General features: G+C 40.8%; 1 protein-coding gene across 1 annotated transcript in view; it reads right to left on the bottom strand.

Annotated features, from left to right (window-relative positions):
- The window catches only part of cacna1g (calcium channel, voltage-dependent, T type, alpha 1G subunit), a 259,465-nt gene that overhangs the window by 108,459 nt on the left and 130,704 nt on the right, over positions 1 to 20,302 (bottom strand). The window contains exons 4-5 of the mRNA XM_053341901.1: positions 18,773 to 18,870; positions 2,771 to 2,930 (exon numbers count right to left, since the gene is read on the bottom strand). Coding sequence (XP_053197876.1) covers positions 2,771 to 2,930; positions 18,773 to 18,870 — 258 coding nt within the window. The remainder of the gene's footprint in view (positions 1 to 2,770; positions 2,931 to 18,772; positions 18,871 to 20,302) is intronic.

Below are 20,302 nucleotides of genomic sequence, written 5' to 3'. Positions count from 1 at the left end.
ATAAACAGTCGATAAATGGTGTGTAACACATTTTCAGTACATATAATGACATTTTAAAGTGTATATTAATATACATATTATTTGAACTATATTGTCATTATTTGTTTATATAGCAGCATTCAGTTAGGGGTGACCACAGCTGAAATTATAGTTGTCTACAATACATGAATAAACACATACAGTACATCTGCTCAGAACTACATTATATTTGCTATAAATCACTTATTATGCTTTAACATATACTTTCAGCTGTATTGCAGGCTTCTCTGTAGTGTCTTGGGCTGTACTTAGCTGCTAAAACATTGAGAGAAATTGAAATATTAAGATGCATCTCCTCAATACAAAGCAAATTAATATACATTATACGAGGACAGAAAAGTATTTAAAGCTTAATCACATCTTGCAGGTGTACACGTGTATTTTCTCTCAGGTATTTTTCTGGAGACAGTTTGTCCCTCTTCCATTTTTGCCATCATCCATCACTATAAAACTGTACCTGTTTTGGTTACACTTTAATGTGTTCCCACCTTAGCTACCAGGGGCTGAAGCAGTGAAAATTAAGTGCTGTCGTCTCCTCTCCTTTTTGAGTTTTGGCGTACATCGGGTAGAATTTTAAGCAGCTTAACACTGAAGCCAAAATGTCTGCAGGTTTTTAATTCCATGCAAAGACTACAGCATCTGCTTCCACTGATTAACACCCCCTTCAAACAGATAGGAGGAACTAATCAGCGAAGCCAGCTGTAATTGTGTTTACAAACCTGGGGCCAAATGGCCGGGGAGACCCTTGTGTGTGTTTTGTCAGGTGAGCCTACAAGTGTGTTTGCCTGCTGTAACGCCTATCTTTTACACAGCTATTCTCTGTCTGGGATAACTGGTGTGTGTGTCTGGTGACATCATGTTGGTCTGTCAACACACAATCAGCTGGCAGGCTGTACTAATTGCACAGTGGCTTCAATCTCTTTGTAGGTACAGACCAGTCCTTTTACACTTCGGGACAACCTAGCATACTCTTATTTATTTATATATTCTTAAAAGCTGTTTCACACTAGAACACTTGTTGGTCCGATGAGCTCAGTACGGTACACGATGGATTTATCACACCCTGACATGACGCACTGGATGTGGTTCCTATCGGCTCCTCTCACATATTCTCAATCAGTCTAATAAAATGTGACTGTCAACCCAGTTATCAGTTAACAGCTGCTCCTTTGCCAAAGCACTAAAATATGTATCAGTGATATGAGTTCATGATAAATGGAAACAGGTGTTAATCAGCTATGTTTATGGCTTTGGACAAAGACTAGAGCCAGACTTAAATGCCATTCATCTGATGCGGTAAAACAGACCTTTGTGGATACGAGAAGAATGTCGAAAAATTGATGATGATGACAAAAAAAAAAAAAAAAAAAACACCAGCTCACCACTGTCATTATGCATGACCTTAAATTACAGCTGTGAGATGTCATAAATCCTATAGAGAGTAATGAAGCCAGGATGACACGGATGGGGGGGGCATGAATAAGTCATCGGTGCCCATGTACATATACCATGGGCTGCAGAGTGGGGGTCTTTCTCATTATTCCAGCGCCCATCTCTCTCTCCCATTCATCACTGTGATGAGACTCTATAATCGCTAACCTCATTGACTTTAGTGCATGACCTAGTTTCATGTTCTGGGGTCAAGGTTTACTCCTAGATTTACTATGACCTCCTGTAGTACTACCTGCAGTCTCATCTGTGTTGTTTATCTCAGCTCTAATAAGAAAGTAAAGTAATAAATAAATCCTGTCACCTTAAATATAGAAGAAATTAAATAAAGAAGAATTTGAAGGGCAGTGCCAGGAGACTTATTTTTTAAATTGAGAGTATACACAGTGTCTTCTTTTGACCGATAAATCTAGTTTATTGAAATTTTGCTCTTTTTTCGCATAGATCTTATAACATCATACTCTCTGAAGTAACTGTGCTCTTTACTGTGCATTGATCACTCCTCATTGGAAATTGTGCATACACCTATAGCAAGCTCACTTTGCTTTCTCACCCAACTACATTTGAACCTATAAGGATTATTTACAACCTGTATTGCCATAAATGCATTGTACTCATTCTTACTTTTTTTTTTTAGAGATAACGCCACTCTTAGGAATATCAGAAATTACTTTGAGTACAATGAAAAATTTGAGTTGTGAAAGATAGCACTGTTAAAATGTATCATTGTAATATACTGAAATTGTCCTGTAATGAGAAATATACTTATACTTTTATTTCTTGCTGAGTTAAATGAGAAGACTGATACCAATTTCATGTGTTTATAGCAAATATGATGCTACCACCAGCTGGCAGTTAGATTAGCTTAGCTCAAAGACTGTGCAAAGAGTTCAAAGAGATAAAAAGACCTGTTTCCCCTTGTTTAGGGTCTTTATGCTAAGCTAAGCTAAGCCAATCAGCTGCTGGCTATAGCATCATAGTCCCATGAGTGACCTAAATCTCAGCAAACAAGTGAATAAGTACATTTACCGAAATGTCACATTCTTTAATGACATCTTTTTTTCACAAAAACATAGTGCAATCTAATATGAAGGTTAAGTGATCAACTATACGATTTGTCAACTAATTCATATATTATATTGGGACACTGGTGACACTGCAGCCAACATCCAACCTTCACAATACTCACCCTGTAGTTGACATTTAACAGAACCAAACAGATAGGAGTACCGAAACCTAAAAATTAAGGAACATGTTTAACACGGTGAAGCGTAGAACTCACAAAGAGAAGTTGTCTTCTACGAAGCAGCGGTTTCTGAGCAAGCCGGCCCAAAGCTGGACGCCCACGATACCAAATATGAAGAAGACAAAGAAGCAGAGCAGCAGCACGTTACCCAGCATGGGCAGAGTGTCCAGCAGCAAGGTCACCAGAATACGCATACCTGAGACAAGAGAGAGAGAGAGAGAGAGAGAGAGAGAGGACAAGGTCAGACATCTTGACAGTACAATCACTATGTGCTTATGTGGCTCAAAGCTCTTCTACAACAAGTGGCAGCACAACATGTTTTCACATCTGATACGAGCATCGGGTATTGTTTTCAATAGACTGGTTGATAGGAGTACCATCCCAAGTGCCTCTCAATTTACAACCATTCACACCGACTAATATAACACACTCACTCACAGGAACGAGTGCACGACTCCTTTATTTATTTGATCCAATTACACACTTGCCCGCGGATGCTATAACACCTTTCTTTTCTTTTTTTCCTTTTTTTTAACAGTTGAATGAAAATGTTACATTATTATATAATAATAATATTATATAATAATAATAATAAATGGTAGATTTACAGTAATATGCCTCACATTACATTGCAGACTACTGAGTGCAGCCTTTGTTTTATTTCTCTTATTAGTTACACAGCTTTATGAAGGATGGTTGAAATAGAGTCATTGTAAAAAGATGTAAAGCAGCGCTATGGGTTGTAAAAAATATATGATTGGGTGATAAATTTGACAGATTTGGGAGGCTTTTTAGGGTTAGGGTTAGACATTTCTACCAATAAGTGGAAGCCCAACAGTAGCTAGAGTATAGAAACCATGTGGCTGAGAGGGTTGCTAGTGGGTGTGAATACTAAGCAGGCCATTTCAAAAATGACAAAGTGTGCTTAACAACATCCTTCCTTGGAATAAGGGTTGAAAAATATATTTGGATTCGAGAGCCTTGAGTCAAACAGGAAGTGGAGAGATTTGTGTCGGCAGCCCTCCTACAGTTTGCAGTGAATTAACGGTGGAGTGAAAGACCTGCTTTTTTTTCTGCCTCTCGTGCACTCCATCTCTGATTCTGTCTGCTCTGGACAGTGTTCCCTCACGTTTTTTGACAACACGCTGACTTCCTACCACCCACACACTCCCTCTGCTAAATCCGGCTGTGTCGCTCTGCTGTTGTAGCTCAGACTCTGTTCCACACTGAGCTTCTCTATCTATCTACTATACACCTTTCTCCTTACCTATATCATACATCTTTTCCATGTCACTGCCCTGTATCTTTCCATCTCTTTCTATCTGCCGCCTGTTTCTATCTCTCCCTTCCCTCCATCCCAGCAGTAAATCCGGTGAGTCAGGCGTCAATAATGAGCATCATTTTTCTGATCAGGGGTTTTCTGGGTAATTGGAGAGGCCGGGTCAGTCCCTGTAGGTGTCCCAGCAGAGCTCGTCTGCCGGGCTGATAGCCACAGAGGAACGGAGGAGGAGACGGAGGGAGAGAAGACGCGGGGAGAGGATGGAAAAGGGGAACAGAAGGAGAGAGGAAAAGAAAGGGACAGATGGAAAAACAGGTGTTGGAGGTAAACTCCTTTGGATGAAGTCAAAAACGCACAGTCATGGTGTTATGACTATGAAAATATTACAAAATAGATGATTTATAAATGCCAACACGTGTGGTCTAAATGTTTCTCCATAGTTTAGAAATAAGAAAGTGATCATTATCAAAGTTGACAATAGTTAAGGCTCTAACTGATGATTATTATTATTTTTTTGAATCATTGCTTTGGTCTATAAAACTTTTTTTTAATGTGAAAAATGCCATCACAAATTCATTGAGCTCAAGGTGACATCATCTTGTTTTTTTTTGGGGGGGGGCAGTCAAACCACAAAGATGTTTACTTTACTATAATACAAGACAGGGAAAGTCTCAATTTTGAGAAGCTAAACCTATGAAATATTTAGTAATCATTAAAAACTGCTGATTTGCTTTTCTGCTGTAGTAACTGCTGCAGTTCTATGTGTAGCATTTCAAAGTTGGAGTTTGGAGTTTGCTTAACACACCCAATGGACCAATGAACAAACCTAATGAGCAAAGGTCCAGGGGCTCGAGAGATCAGAGGCCCCCAAAGGAAGGGCCTCTGTCTGAAAAACTTTTCTGTACAGTCAGACGTTGCTGTTACTGTTCGTCACTGATGGATTTGGCAGTGAGAAAGTGTTTTGTCCTCTGTGCTTCATCAGCGGTTTAAACACACTGTTTTTAATGGAGTTTCTATAGCAAAATGCTGAAGGGAAAGGTTTTGCCGCCTGCTTGGTGTTTAAATGTTCTGATTGTGGTTGGCTGTGTTTTATTTAAAGAACAGATAGTGTTGTGAGTGTGTGATAGTGGCTAACTAATGCCTGGCACCAGCTGCACATAATATTTAATGCCAGCATCCTCAATACTGAGCCTTAACCCAAGCTGGTTACACAGCATGATGCAACATAATCATTCCTGTTGTACTGACAGACTGACAGCATTTATGTAGTGTGTGTCAAGCCTAACCCAAACTAACACAGACTAAGTCACTTCAGCTAAATCTGTTTTCTGTCAGTGCTAACACTAAATAAAGACTGGCTGCAGGTGCCTTCACAGGTTTGTGTTATAGTAAAGCTGGTTTTTATATATATCTGCACCCAGCAGGCCCATGCAGGGACAGACTGGGACTAAAAAAATGGCCCTGGACTTTCTCCCTAATGGGCCAAACCCCAGGCTTGTAGTCTATGTTAGGCTAAATGTCATCTCATAGCAGTTAAACAGCACTTTCCCTACTTGCTAGCATGTAAAAAGTGATACAAATGGATGCTTTAGGTTTTCCACTTTCATTCAGCACCATGGTCTTCTATCTACCTGCAGAAGTGAGCTCGCTGTAATGACAAGATGAAATCACGGTTACCCAGCCATTCATTTTTAACACCTTTATTAATTCATTTTTTCATATAAAGCTTGACAGTAAGATTTATCACCTTAATTTTAACAGCTCTAAACGGTATGATATTTTTCATCATCATGTTATGCAAACCCAGCTGATCAAAGCTGACTATGTCGTTGCCTAAGAGAGGAGTCAACCCGAATAAATGTAGTCGATGTAGCTACTGATTCACTCTTCTTTGTTAGTTCTTTTTTTTTACACTTGGCAAACAAATTGTGTAAGCGCCCCCTGCTGATCGCTGTTAGTGTCGCTTTATCTGACTTTTTGGTTGATGAACCAGGCAGGCAGACGCCCATTTGTTCTCATAATCCATCTATAGTGTACACCTTCTACCATTTCCTGTTACATAATGGCAAATTACAATACATTCTAGGGCTGGGTGATTATGGCAAAAATCAAAATCACGATTAATTGAACTTTTAACCTCGATTACGATTAATGAACGATTATCTCCACCCTTGATGAACAATGATGTATTTTCACAGTTTCTTTAGTTTAGTATTTTCCACTGCTGCCCTCACACATGAGGATCTTTAGGGAGTGAAAATAATGATGTTTTAAAGTGTGAAGCTGTGGTTAATGTCTAGTTTACTTGATTAGAACTATGTAAAGATCATGGTTTGGGTTCAAATGATCACTGGAGACAAGTTTTAAATTCCTTAAAGATATGCAACCTTTGCTGTCATAACAACAGTGAACACCACGATAAATTGACATGAGCAAGATTAAGTCGATTAGAGTTTCTAAATGTCGGTTTCGATTATTTTTTGATTAATTGCCCAGCCCTAATACATTACATTACTCATTTTGAGTCATTATTAAAAGGAAAAGAAATGTGTTGTTCCTGCTTAAATGTGAATCTGGTAAACATCTATTGACACTGGTCATAATTTTTAATCGATGAAATCGATAATGAAACTAATTGTTAGTTGCTGCATAGTATATCTGTACAAGATGACAACATTTTAAATATCATGTTATTGCCATTTAAGACACATTTTATTCTTATGTGCAGGATAACTACGATCCCTTAAAGCACCTACCGTATTATCCACTTGAATCTTTTGTACATCTGCCTCTTTGTTTTTTTGCATCATTCTGAACAGACAGATTAAGAATGGAAAGAGCTTTGCTTTGTTTAATATGTTGTGGTGAGGCATTCACTGTCTGAAATCCTTTCTGGTTGGGAGTTGCTTTGAATGAAATGCATTTTTAAGAAAAGTAAAATTCCCTCCACACTCAAACATCTTTCATCTGTACTGCTACATCCAGGATTGGCACACCAAACTGCATGAGGAACTTTTTTCATATCTGTAGAAATGCTCTGAATTTCTTACTTAGTATTTTCATGTTGGTGCACAGTGAGACAGGGGACTTTTGGTGATGACAGATGGAGAGAAAAACAAAGATGATTCTGCAGACTTGCTTAGATATGGAGAACAAATGGTGGAGAAGACAGCTCTAGGAGATAAAGGCAAGAAAGGAGCAAAGGTAGTACAGAGGGACTGGAGTATGAGTGACAGCGAGGAGCATCTGCGGATTAACATGCATGTTTGTGTTACGTCTTTCACAACCGTCTGAATATGAAACCCAGCCGGGGGAAGAAAAGCGATAGCTCTTAAATGAAATCCAATTCTCTTGATGTCAAAAAAAATCACTGTTTTCAAGTTAGTTCAATTTGTGTAATAGCTGCCACGTAATGTGATGCTCAATTACCAGCGTGGCAGAGTGAGATTAGAGTCGTAAAGAAAAATATCTCTCATAATCACACCATGGAAAAGTTACTAAATGTCACATTGAAGTGATGTTTACAAGAGAAACACTCATCACGATTCAAGAGAAGCAATGCAGTGTGGTGAGTTGTGTACAAATGATGCTGTGAGTTGTTGCCCGTGGCGATGTGTTGCCGCGTGCCCTTTGGTAGGACGTCGGTTTAATATAATTGCCCCGAACTGACAGAGAAAGTAGATTCAGCGACAGAGAAGTGGAGACTCACACACACTCTGACAGTCTCTCTTTGCCTACAACAGCAACTTTATGCTTCTCTTTCTCTGTTTGGTCATTAATGTGCAGCTCAGGCACACACACACATACATTACACACATTAAGCAGTAGCTCCTTCAAGTGATTGCCCTCGCTGTGTAATGTGCTGAGCTGGTAGGATGCTGCTTAGCTGTGCCTGAGTTAGTGACAGCAGCTGGGATTAGGGGTCTGCGGAGGGGCCGAGGCGCAACCACTGGATTCATATGCTGCTATTCATGGTGGAGATATGTTTGCACAATGAGGGCTTAATGCTCAAAAAAATGTCCTGTGCTGCTAGTCACACCTCTGATAGCTACACCCACACACAACAGCAATTCTATGCAGCGTGTTTGCTCACTTATCATATAAAAGAGCTGGAATTTGACAATCCTTAATAGTGAAAAATGGCAATGTCACTAATTATCATTGATTACAAGTAAGACACAAGACTAATTTGCTGATGAGGACCATTTATACAAACACATCACTAGAATATGTATATAATTGGAATTTGACTTGAGATAGTTTTGTCAAAATTAAACGTAATTAAATGAGTGTCTTGAATTTTTGGGAGCAGTAATAGCTACAAAACAACATATAAATAATGTCATCATAGTCTATTGCACTTTATGTATGAAATTAGGCATTTTATAAATCAGTCTTTATTACATGTGTAAATTCATTGGTACATTTGTGTTTATTGTGCTCTTTTTTCTTTCCTGTGCTGGTGCATTGTTACATTTCTTGGTGCATTACCTGCATATCTTATCACAAATGGTTATAACTCCACTGGATACCTTTAATAAAAAAAACATAAAAAGATTATTATGGTGATGATTGTAGTTACTGGTATCTACACAAATTGCACCTTTCTCAGCCTTTCAGAATGTGTTTTGTTGTGCCTGTTTATTGTGTTTGCCTTATTGTCTACAGTATGTACTTCATTTGTATTTCTGTTATTTTGATTGTATGATATAAGTTTTATGAGTTTTATGACAGGTTAGTCATAAAACTGGGAAACCGGATTTTAATTAGTGATTGTAGTTAGAAAACAATTTAGCCCAGAGGATAAGGACATTAAATATTTATGGTGGCAAATATGACTTTTTTTCCAGATTGACTGTGATTTCGATGCTGGCTTAAATCACATGATCATACAATACATAAGTTGGAAGAGAGTCATATATGAGGACATTTCATTCAGTGACGCAGGCAAACATGAATATCCTGAAAGAACCTCTGTTTATCTCTGAATCAATCCTCCGAAGACCCTCTCGAACCTGACTGCCGTGCTCATTCCAAGTGATCGACATTTCATATTCAATAACAATCATCTCCCCCTCCACCTGTGCGCCCTCTCCAACCTCGCCGTGGGCGGCCACTCCATTCCAACATGGCTGGCAGGCAGGTGGATGTGTGTGATTGGGGAGCCATCTGTTAGCAGGCAGATTAGGTCTGCTTCCTCTGCTCTCCTGTCCAGGTTCAGCTCCGACCCAGCCAGTTTTGTAATCTGTGTACTGTGAACTAATGAGCTTTCGGAGTGGAGAGATAGTGTACACCTGCGTCTCTTCTCATTTGCTCTGAGTGGATGGTATCTAGCTCACTGTCAGCGACTCCAGACAGAGATGACTAGACGTTTCCGAAATGGAAATGTGCCTTCGCATAAACGAGCGATGTGACCCAAAGACAAGGGTCATGCAGAAAAATAAAAACTGATGGAAGGAACAGAGGAAAGAGAACACATCTTATCTGTTTTTGACTACAGTTCTATTTGCAGAAGTAGGTTTACCTGCTTTTGGGTTCAGCAGTTTATATGAAATTACAGTAGATCTCATTAGATCTAGGTTCTGGTTTATCAACCATGCTTAAGCACAATTCCATGTGTAGAATCTGATTGATCAACATCTTCTCGTGCCAGAGAATGTTCATGACCAGCCTTACCAATAACCCTGATATGTACACAGGTGTAATCGAGGGTAAACACACAATCCTCAACTTTCCTTTCATCCATGTAAGTATGACTGATAGGTTGTGAACTATATTTCTAGGGTTAGGGTTAGACGTCCTTTTGCATTTTAGTTGGAAAACATGGAAATGATTTATACCATTAATGTCTCATTTTTGTCTTGACTCTCCAGTACTGCGTCACTGAGCACCTGTGGCTCCACATGAGAGATCCAAAGGATGTGTTAATGACATTGAGTTGTAATCAACCTGCATTACTAACGAATTGCCACTTCTCATTAGCATTCATTTCAAGTGATTTAACTAAACAGGTATATTTTCAATTTGCTAAAATTGCTCTGTGGAGTACACTGAAGTGGTACTGTGGCCAGTGTCTAGTGTGTGTAATGCAACTCTTCATTTGACCATTATGTCAATTCAATCACGTTTTACCTGCTCCCATCTTGTATCTTCAGTCATTTATTTTTGGACAATCAACTACTGAAATGTCAAATAAAACAGTTTGGTTCATCTGAAATGAGACTGGTACAAAGGTAAACTAGGGTTTACAGATGCAAAAATGTTAATAAAAAGAAAATTTAACAATGTACAGTATACTTGTACAGTAGGGTGCAACAGGCTGCAATGGCTACACCATTTGGTCTAAACCCGATCGTCACCACTTAGAACGACATTGTCCATCACATCACCTCAACTCTAATGGCTTCTGTGCTGATAAACTAAGTGAATGACAACAAACGAGGTGTAAATACATGTTGAAAATGCTGTCAAACCCAATGTGAAATACAACAACACCGGCACAAGCAGATGGACATAGATTTAATCATGGTTCATTGTGTAAAGGTGTGAGTACACCCGACAAATACCACAGAGAGGCAGACAGTCCTTACACACACATTCACAGCCTGCTCTATGCATACTTTGATAGATGAATCTCCTGGAGAATAAAACAAGAAATTTAGGCTGTTCTGAAAATATCAACACAACCTCCCACTTGTACAGTACGACATCAATCTATGAACAGTATGATTATTTAAAAAAATAAAAGAGAAGTATATTTCCCACCTCTTACTCATTCAAATATACAAAACCTGCATTCTTCACAGCTTAAACTCAAATCTGCCAAATCACAGCTGTGCTGGGGAGATGGCTGCCTACCTGTCTGCAGGCTATCTAGGAATACTGAGCCGCAGCACGACTCCAACTGATCAAAGAACTGATTTTCAAGTTTTTGGAAACTGAGGCAGCTGGAAAAAACCCAACCTTGAACTGAAAATGAATTTGGAATAGAAATATGAGTCCCTCATCACTCGTATGCCAACAGCTGCTGGGGGTGTTCTTGTCTTATTGAGATCTTGACTAACAAGATCTTTTGTTTAGTTTTTTTAGCAGCAAACAAACTGACAGCGAAGAGCAGGATTACACTGTGACATTCTTTGCTTTCATCTTCTAGCAAGCGACTCCCTCCTCCTAACTCCCCCCTAACCTTAACCGTCTTATTTCTCCAGCTACAAGGACCCCCGGATCAAACCTCCTCCTAACTCCCCCCGGGCCCCCCCTTGTCTTCACAGTACAATACAACAGCAGAAGTCAACGGGTGACTTAGGCCTCGCTATAAAACCCTTTCTAACAGCTTAGAGAAGAATAGACGCTAGGACGTTCTTGCGAGCTCTTTAATTACAGTACTGAGACTCGGCAAACAATGGCGCCATAGGAGGAGGGCATGAACACACAGAGAGCTGGGAGGTCGATCATGTTGTTGTGCTGTTGCGTGTTGCGTTCGGGGCTTATCTGTGGTCGGAAATACATGACGGTGTTGCATGAACCAACCAGGTATTGCTCAAACACCAGGTTTAACAAAGCGTGGAGAACAGGATGAAACGGTCTGTGTTACTGATGCATGACTGAAAATAACATTCCAAGTGCACGCGTGGCAGGTGTGTGTTCACGCAAGAGTGTGTGTGTGTGTGTGGTGGCCTGTGTGAGGAATACGTGCGTGAGGGAATGTTTGTGTTGGCTTGATAAGGCTTTGGGGAAAGGGCACGTGTTGCGGCGGAACAATGAGAAAGAGCTATTCTTGGCTCGGCCTCGTTAAGACAGAGAAGTGTCTGAGTGTGTTTGTGTGTGTCAGTGTCTGTGTGTACGGATTTGTGTCCTGTGATAATCACCTATTGACTACTGCCTCTGGCTTATCAATCAACACTGCCCCTCTCTCAAATGTGGCTTACGCACGGCATCAATTTTCATTAGCTGGGAGAGGTGGAGGCTTGGTTATGCAGGATGTTCATTGGCAGGTCAGGAGAATCATGTTACCATTGATGTTCTCCTTGATATCAATTCATCACCCATTGCCTACTTTTACAGGGATAATCTTGCCAATTTGCCCTGGCTTATAGTATTGTACCCAAAAGGTCGAATTTCCTACAAAGTATCAGGTTTCCTGTCAAGTCCAGGCTTTAGGATCAAGTTGGGTTCAAGAAGCTGTGTTGATAGGTAGCAGCGAGACAGTAAACTACAGTTCAAGAGGTTCAGTTGGAGTAAAAGATCTAATTTGAGCCAGGTTTGACTTTTGTGCCAGATAACCCTCTGGAAGCCTCAGCTGAGATGAGAGACATAAAAACTCCTGGCATCACAGAAGATATTATACAAGCGTTTTCACAGGCTGAGTAGAGAAGGACTCCCCATGATGAGTAATTTGACCTTTATGTGTAAAATCGGTGGAGTTCCACTTTAACTCCCTTTGCTTTTTTGGCATGTGGGAGCTGTTGATAAAGAGGATGGGAAAATAACACTAGCCAGCAGGCAAATAATGAATTGCAAATTCTGACTGCAGCTGGCTGGTATTGCCACCAAACCTGGAATTTTGGCAGGTAAGCAACCATTACCCGAAAGGTCCTCCTTTGTTCCAAAAATATGTTTGGTTTTGAAAAAAGTATGTCTGCTCCATAGTGAAATAAAAGTGGCACTTTAGCCTGAGGACGAATTAAGTTATTTCCTTCTCTGTGTATAACAATGCCATCTCTGTTCCAACAATCAGACGGCAGAAAAATTAGATTTCAGCATATTAAAATCAGTCTTCTAGGTTTCAGTGCCTTCAGGCCTGAAAATAAAACCCATTAAAGCAGTTCTTCACTTCTATTTGCATAGTAGCGGCAGAGTCGAGGTTCCAAAAGTAACAACTGCTGACAAAATATGTTCTAAATGTTACAGGTATGCAGTTATTTCAGTGGATGGTTATTAAATTGAAGGTACACTTTGCTTTAAAAAGGGGGAATGAAAGATACTTTTTTGGTAACTTAATTTAGAAATTTCACCCCTACAAACAATAATGCAATCTCCCAATACAGCACTTTATCTATTTCCATGGCATGAGAAGTGTGTCCAATGAATGATCATTTCCTCTCAGAGAGGGAGAACCTCTTCTGTAACCCACGGAAACATAGTGTATTCTGGACACACAGCTGACCAGTCGCTCCCTTTGAATATTAAGACCCAACACAGAGGCATGTCGCAAGCTGTCATGTCTGCCTTGATGTAGCCAATGACAGGTCCTGGTACAAGGTCCCTGTGGTCCGGTACTGGACGTGAGGGTAATAGCCAATCAGGTGGCAGTCAGTGGGTGGCGATATGGTGGTGACACGGGCCTGGGATTTTCGTTTTTTTGCTGGCAGCCGGTGGATGAAGCCTGCGAAATGTATCTGTCACTTCCACTGGCAGCTCTGGCATGTTAGCACATCAATCAATGCCAAAGTCCAGGACGTGGACAGCGGCCCAGGAACAATGTGTTCGTTAATACAAGTCTGAGTGTGTGGATGTTTTTTTCACATGAGCTCCGGGCCTTCTGTTCCAATAGAGACTTAAGGTAAGAGAGTGAGAATGGAGCAACGTCAGGCTGTAGACAACGAGCCACGAGTGAGTACTAACAGTTTATACGTGTGCTGATCCAGGTTCGGATGGCTTACATATTTGGCAGCGGCGGTCGAATATCAACAACATATTGGAGTTAGAGCCTAAATGTGGAAAGTTTATACCACCCCGGACTAACAGATTGAGTGAACCCCGCTGACCTGTAAATGCACACTGATAGGAGCAACGTAATCTGAATTATGTATCAGCTGAGGTGTGCAACGACTGTTTCGTCTGCATCTTGAGCTACATATCAGCCCAGAATATGTGCCTCATATCTGGACTGTGTCTACGATTTACTGGACTACACCTACACTTGTATTGAATTGCAGCTACATCTCCAGCATACACAGTGACAGTACATTTCTCTTATGCTTGCCAAACCGGAGATTATTTCACACATCATATCTTTTTATAGGATTTACGATTAAAAAAAATTGACAGCTCCCTATTCGCTACTGTAATGGTAAGAACCGTTTCAGAACTGTTTATTAACCTACACTAATGATGTGTGATATGTGCCTATTTGATTTGTGTGTTTTCTGGCAGCTTGCACTATGAAATATATTTCCATTTACACAGCAGCTATATTACATTGACTGCATGTTCATTACATAACAGTCATGGCTGTTTGTTAATGTGGGCAGGTGGCTCTTTGTCAAACTTTAGAGGAGATGAAGCCTAGTTTCCAAACTGGGCATGAACAGCTTTACCTCAATATCTAATAATGATCTAGGTGCTGCAAGCCCCATGTAATACATTGGTTAATTGTGTCTTAATTAAGCTTGTTTTTCAGTCAATTAAAGAACTCCTTCTCGTTGTACTTGTGCCTCATCAGCTCCTTGAAAGTTTGTACTGCAGCTCTTTTGGAGTCACTGTCCTCTAATGCTTGAATGCCTTGCTTTGCTTGTAAGTCGCTTTGGATAAAAGTGTCTGCCAAATGACAAAATGCAAATGTACAAACCCAATTAAATGTGTTAGCTGTGTTAGACTGAACAACTTTTGTGCTCTGTTATATATAAATAATGCATAGTCCAGACTAAGTAAATCCAAAAACAAAAGCCTAGAGTCAACAGTGACCTGGATATAATCACTTAGTCACTGTTGGATCTTAACTGCTGTCCTTACTATCTCATATCAAATTGCACTGTGATATAAATCATCCATATGTCTCTCAGTACTTTGCATATGTTAACGTTCACACCATGCCCATTTGTTATCGCTATCAGTTAGTTTGGCTGCTTTCTTTATCATCAAACCGAATCAGTAGCTATCCAAAATGATACATGAATGAAACCTATTGTAATATCTATTATGTAGTACAGAAAGTTTGCATTCTCAACATGTAGCTACACGTAACTTTTTCATCTCAGAAAGGCACTTTATGTCCACAGTGTTCTCATTCTATATGTCTATGTGTATGTGTCACTATATCACTATATGTCTATGTGTCACCATATCACTATCACACACACACACACACACACACACACACACACACACACGTACACACACACACACACACACACACTGAACTGGTCTAGTACACTTGACTTGTTGAATGGATGAGTCCCTTGCATGTGCTAGTTCTTTACCATTATTAACACTTGATTAGAATAGCTGGAGCATATTAACATTGTGCTGTACACCTGCATACATTTGATTAGACATTGCTGATCAGCTGATAATTACACATGCTTTTGCACACTAGACTCTTAATAATTTATCTTTATTTAATTTTCATATGTATTTCTTCTATTGTTGTACTGTTTTGAACTGAAATATCTGTCTTTAATGTTACCTGAGTTATGTCTCCTTGCACTTTGACCCCCAGAGACACATTTTTTTCATTATGCCTTGCAGAAATGTATGCTAAAAATTACAATAAACAGATTTGATTGGATTTGAGTCAATGACTGTGAAGCGTTAACTAAAAAGAAAACACTGTTCCAATTAAACTATAGCCTGATTTCAGTGCTCTGCTTCAAAAACATTATGCTTCATTCCAATGTGAGTAGCTGTACTTTGCATGTATGACTCAGTGCCGCTGCCTGGATTCAACCGTGGCTCTTGTCACACCGTCTTACCTGTATCATACCTCTTTAGTAATGTGGCTCCACCAATTAAGCCAGTCACACATCCCGTGGTAATGTGTACTCTGAAAGGGCAAACTCTAGCTTTGCCCTTTTTCTATCTTCTTTCCCACCAACCAGACAACTGATTAATAATGGAACAGGGAAGGAAAAAAAACTGCCTTAGTCAGTCGGTGCCATTCATCCAAGAACTAGAGCACCCATGTATATAAATGCAGTTAAGTGTGCCTCAAAATAGCCCGAGTGCCGAAACAAACATCCCCACCCAGAGTCATGATGAACGCTGCCAGCTTCTCCGCAGGACTTGATTAGGCTGCTGGAGGGATGTAGGGGGGCCAGGGTGAAGGGGGGTAAGAAGATAGATATAAGCCACACCAAACGCATTGGGGTCCGACCCCCTCCTCCACCATCACCACTCTACCCAATGACATTTTCCCCCCTGCAGGGCCAAAACCAGACCAAATCACCCACGCCTTAATGTCGCTATTAGTCCTGTAATTAGGATGAGGAATGGTTGGATGCCTAATGAGTGAGAGTGTGAGTGGCTGTATGTTTTCAATGTGTGTGTGTGTGTGTGTGTGTGTGTGTGTGTGTATGTGTGTGGGGGGGGGGGGGCTTAATGAGAGGCGGTGAACCCCTACTGCGGCCTTGATTGACAAGAGGGTGAGATTACAGAAGAGGTTTCGGGAGAGTTATGAGGGTTGAGAGAGATGGAAAAAGGGGTCCCATTCATGCACCTGCACACACACACACACACATACACACACACACGCGCGTTGGGGATCATTGCTCAGTTTGCCTGCAATCTCTTCTACACAACCGAGGAGCTAATGACATAATAAGGCTGTGTATTTAAATGAAAACATTGCAGGGAGTGGAATCAAAGGTAAAAACAAACGGGTGGAGCGCTGGGTGGGTATGAAATTCTCATGATTTATTTAAACAAAAATGTGTTCACTGGAAATTCAATCTGCGCTGATTAAACTCTAATGGAGACTGATGGAAGAAAGGGCAGAGGAATGTGGAACTTTTTTTTTTTCTTTTTGGGGAGGGAGAGACGAGAAAAGGAGGGGGAGTATGACAGATGGAGAGACTCTGGGATTTGTGCTCTCGCATCGCAATGAACAAGTGTAATAGTCTGTGTGTGTGTGTGTGTGTGTGTGTGTGTGTGTTGTTATGAAGTACAGTCGGTTAATAAAAAGGCGGCGAGTTGGAAAATTGCAAATAAATCTATCTGAGTCCAAAGATGACTGGTTGGGGGAAGCCAAAACACAGAGCCGGCGCCGGGGCGGCACACTAAAAAGCCTGCTTGGGTTTGTCCCTGACCTACATTCCAGAGCTGTGTTGGAATTTTCGATCCACCTGCAAGATCGCTAATTATAACAAGCCCCACCACGAAAGAGTATATTCATATGGATCATCTGCTACCGAGCCTGATTAATCTGATAAGTAAGGTATTACTCTATGGTCCATGTGATAACTTATTAAATGCTTTTTTAATAAGACTTTCAAGTAAATAAATTCTTTTCTGCACTCGTCCCTGAATTAAATTGTAATGAGAAAAAATTGGGCTCATTCAGGCCAAATAAAGTTAGGTATGAATGCCTTGATATAAAAGCCCAAACTACTACAAAAGGAGATCTTTTACTAGATGTCAAACAGTAGGACTTTAGTTACTGTGCAATCTAACTTGTTAATTAAGTCTATATGATTCTTAAATTCTTGAGTCTTGAGGGTTTTTTTTTACTTTAATCTTCTCTTACTGTCATTATGTTAGTTTGATAATCCGCTGCATCTTTTTGGCTTAGAAAGTAAGAAAATGTCACAATGTGTAGCACAAACTAACTTACACACACAATGATAATGAGTGGCCAACAGGAAACAAGGGGAGAGAGAGAGAGAGAGAGAGAGAGAGAGAGAGAGAGAGCTGAGTATGACTGGAATCAGGACTTGAATCAGGGATGTTGCAGGTACATGGCAAGCGCTCGGCTACGGGACGCTCCGATTGGCCCCATTTTAAGGACTCAGGTGCGAGGACAGTGTGGACGTCCCCATGCACATCTGCTATTTTGGTTCATGTATGTGCAGCAGCGTAAATGTCCAAAAGGAGAAACTGAAGGTGTGGGTGATTAAATACTCTCATAACTCTGCTCTCATCCACAGCAGTTGTATCAATTACAGTTACCTCAGGAGGTTAACACACATATTAAAAATGACAACACACACACACACACACACACACACACACAATAAATGGTAACAGACTGAACTTTTCTAGTCTTTTTGACCACTCACCAGCACTTTCATATTTATCCATTCACACACATTCATACACTATTGGCACAGTATCTCGCCCAAGGACACATTGACATTTGGACTGGAGGAGCGGGGAGTCGACCCACCAATCTTCTGATTGGTGGATGATTGCTCTACCTCCTGAGTCGCAGCTACAGCCCCCCATACACACACTAATTCAACTATGTGGACTACTTCAATCAAACTAGCAACAGTGAAACATCAGATAATATATCCCCTACGTAACATTAGCATGGTGCAGCTCACATTCATTTGGATCACGATGCCCATTTAGATTCAATAGATCTGGATAGATTTTGGGGCTTATAACTGTTGTGAATCTAGGATGACTATATGTATTGGCTTTCTGCTTTTGTCACACAGTGCTATGTGTTGAAACATGAATGCTGCAAATCAATCAGTGCGCTCCAGTCTTTACTTTGCTCTGAAATGTCCTGCAAGAAGCTGGAAGATGTGTCAATCCCTGATTACATAAAGATAGAAACTTGCACTAAAACATTTAAAATGACTTGTAACTGTCTAACAGCTGCAACACTAAACCTCAAAACTTTTAAAAAGAAATGTCATCTCTGTCCTTATCTTCAGCTTATTTCAGTTTGAGTTGAAAAGAAGTGTGTGTGTGTGTGTGTGTGTGTGTGTGTGTGTGTGTGTGTGTGTGTGTCTCTAGAGGGGAGGCTTAAAAGTGTTGATGTTACAGGGCGGTGCATTCACAGATCACGGCTCCGGTAAAGGAGCAGCACTCACTTGGCACTCTGTTGATGGCTCTCAGCGGTCTCAGCACGCGAACAGTCCTCACCGCCGAAAAACTGACACTCTGCAGGTTGATGGAGTACTCCAGCATCCTGTAACGCACGGAGAGAGAGACAGAGAGAGAGAGAAAGAGGAAGAGAGAGAGAGAAAGAGAAAACACAGCGTCAGCAAAAAAACCCAAACCTTTTCTTTTCTAGAAACATGCTCGATATCGTCTCGGGGATTAAAAAAAAAAGAAAGAAAGAAAATGTAAAGAGCAATATTATGTAGCCAATTATACGTTGCATGTATAACATGCTCACTCACCCTCACAGGGCAAGTAGTAATTAATCCTCTAATGATCTGAATCACATTTACATTCTTTGCCTTTAGAGGGGAATTCAATCCATGTGTTCTGGCATACAACATGCTTTCATTCCAAAGCTCACTGGACTGCAACTAAAAGACCAGAAAGAAAAACACCACACACACACACACACACACACACACACACACACACACACACACACACACACACACAGGAATTGGTGTGTTTGTGTATATGAAGCGCAGGATACACGCAATATCTGTGTGCCTGACAAACACGCGTGTATTCACATGCAGCCCTACAAAAAAGCAAGGAGGAGTATAAGTGTGTGTGTTTGTGTGTGTGTGTCCCCTTTGAGATGTCAACAGCGGGTGAATGCCTCGTCATTGAAGAAGAGGATGTGGCATCTACAGTACATAAAAGGAGCAACGTCAGATCTGGTAACCTTGAGATGACTGGAGCTCTCAGCGGCTCTTCACAGGCTCTCTCTCTCTGGAGGGTTAGAAAGGACAGCGCTTAAAAGAGAGAGTGCAACTGTGGAATGCTTGAAAAAACGTTTTTCTTGTTTCTTGATCAGTGTTTATCGTCGTCTCTTCTCACACATGCCCCCACCCCTCCCTTTCCTTTCTGTGTGTGTGTGTATGTGTGTGTGGAGCAGATGCTGAGCACATGTGCAGCTTAAAGGGGCGTGCAGATGAAGGAATTCCCTCCTCGCGCTGACTCCAAGTCTGCCTGTCTGACAAATTTGCAACACATGTATGTACAGGCTGTGTGTGTGTGTGTGTGTGTGTGTGTGTGTGTGTGTGTGTGTGTGTGTGTGTGTGTGTGTGTGTGTGCATGTGTGTGTGTGTGGAGAAGCCTGTTAGTCACCTTAAGTGCAAGAAACTCCCTTAATGAAGGTATGAAAGTCTCTCTCCATCTCTCTCTCTCTCTCTGTGTGTGTGTGTGTGTTTGTGTGTGTATATATATGTGTGTGTGACCCACTGCAAGCCTTTTCTGGTTTGTTCCACTAAATCACGCACTCCCTCACTCACACAATCACGTACACACACACGCAGAGTGGACATATGGCCCGCAGGCCAGAGAGAGAAGGTAAATGAGTAACCAGTGAACAGAACAGCACCTCCAGTGGACAGAAGCTGCTATTACAGTATCTCACTCTTCCTGCTATGAACAGGTACATCACATCAGCAGCTGTAATGCTCTGTCATTACATA

This window comes from Scomber japonicus, chromosome 20 (assembly GCF_027409825.1).
Source record: "Scomber japonicus isolate fScoJap1 chromosome 20, fScoJap1.pri, whole genome shotgun sequence".
Classification (NCBI taxonomy): domain Eukaryota; kingdom Metazoa; phylum Chordata; class Actinopteri; order Scombriformes; family Scombridae; genus Scomber; species Scomber japonicus.
This window is presented reverse-complemented; position numbering and strand designations above follow the sequence as displayed.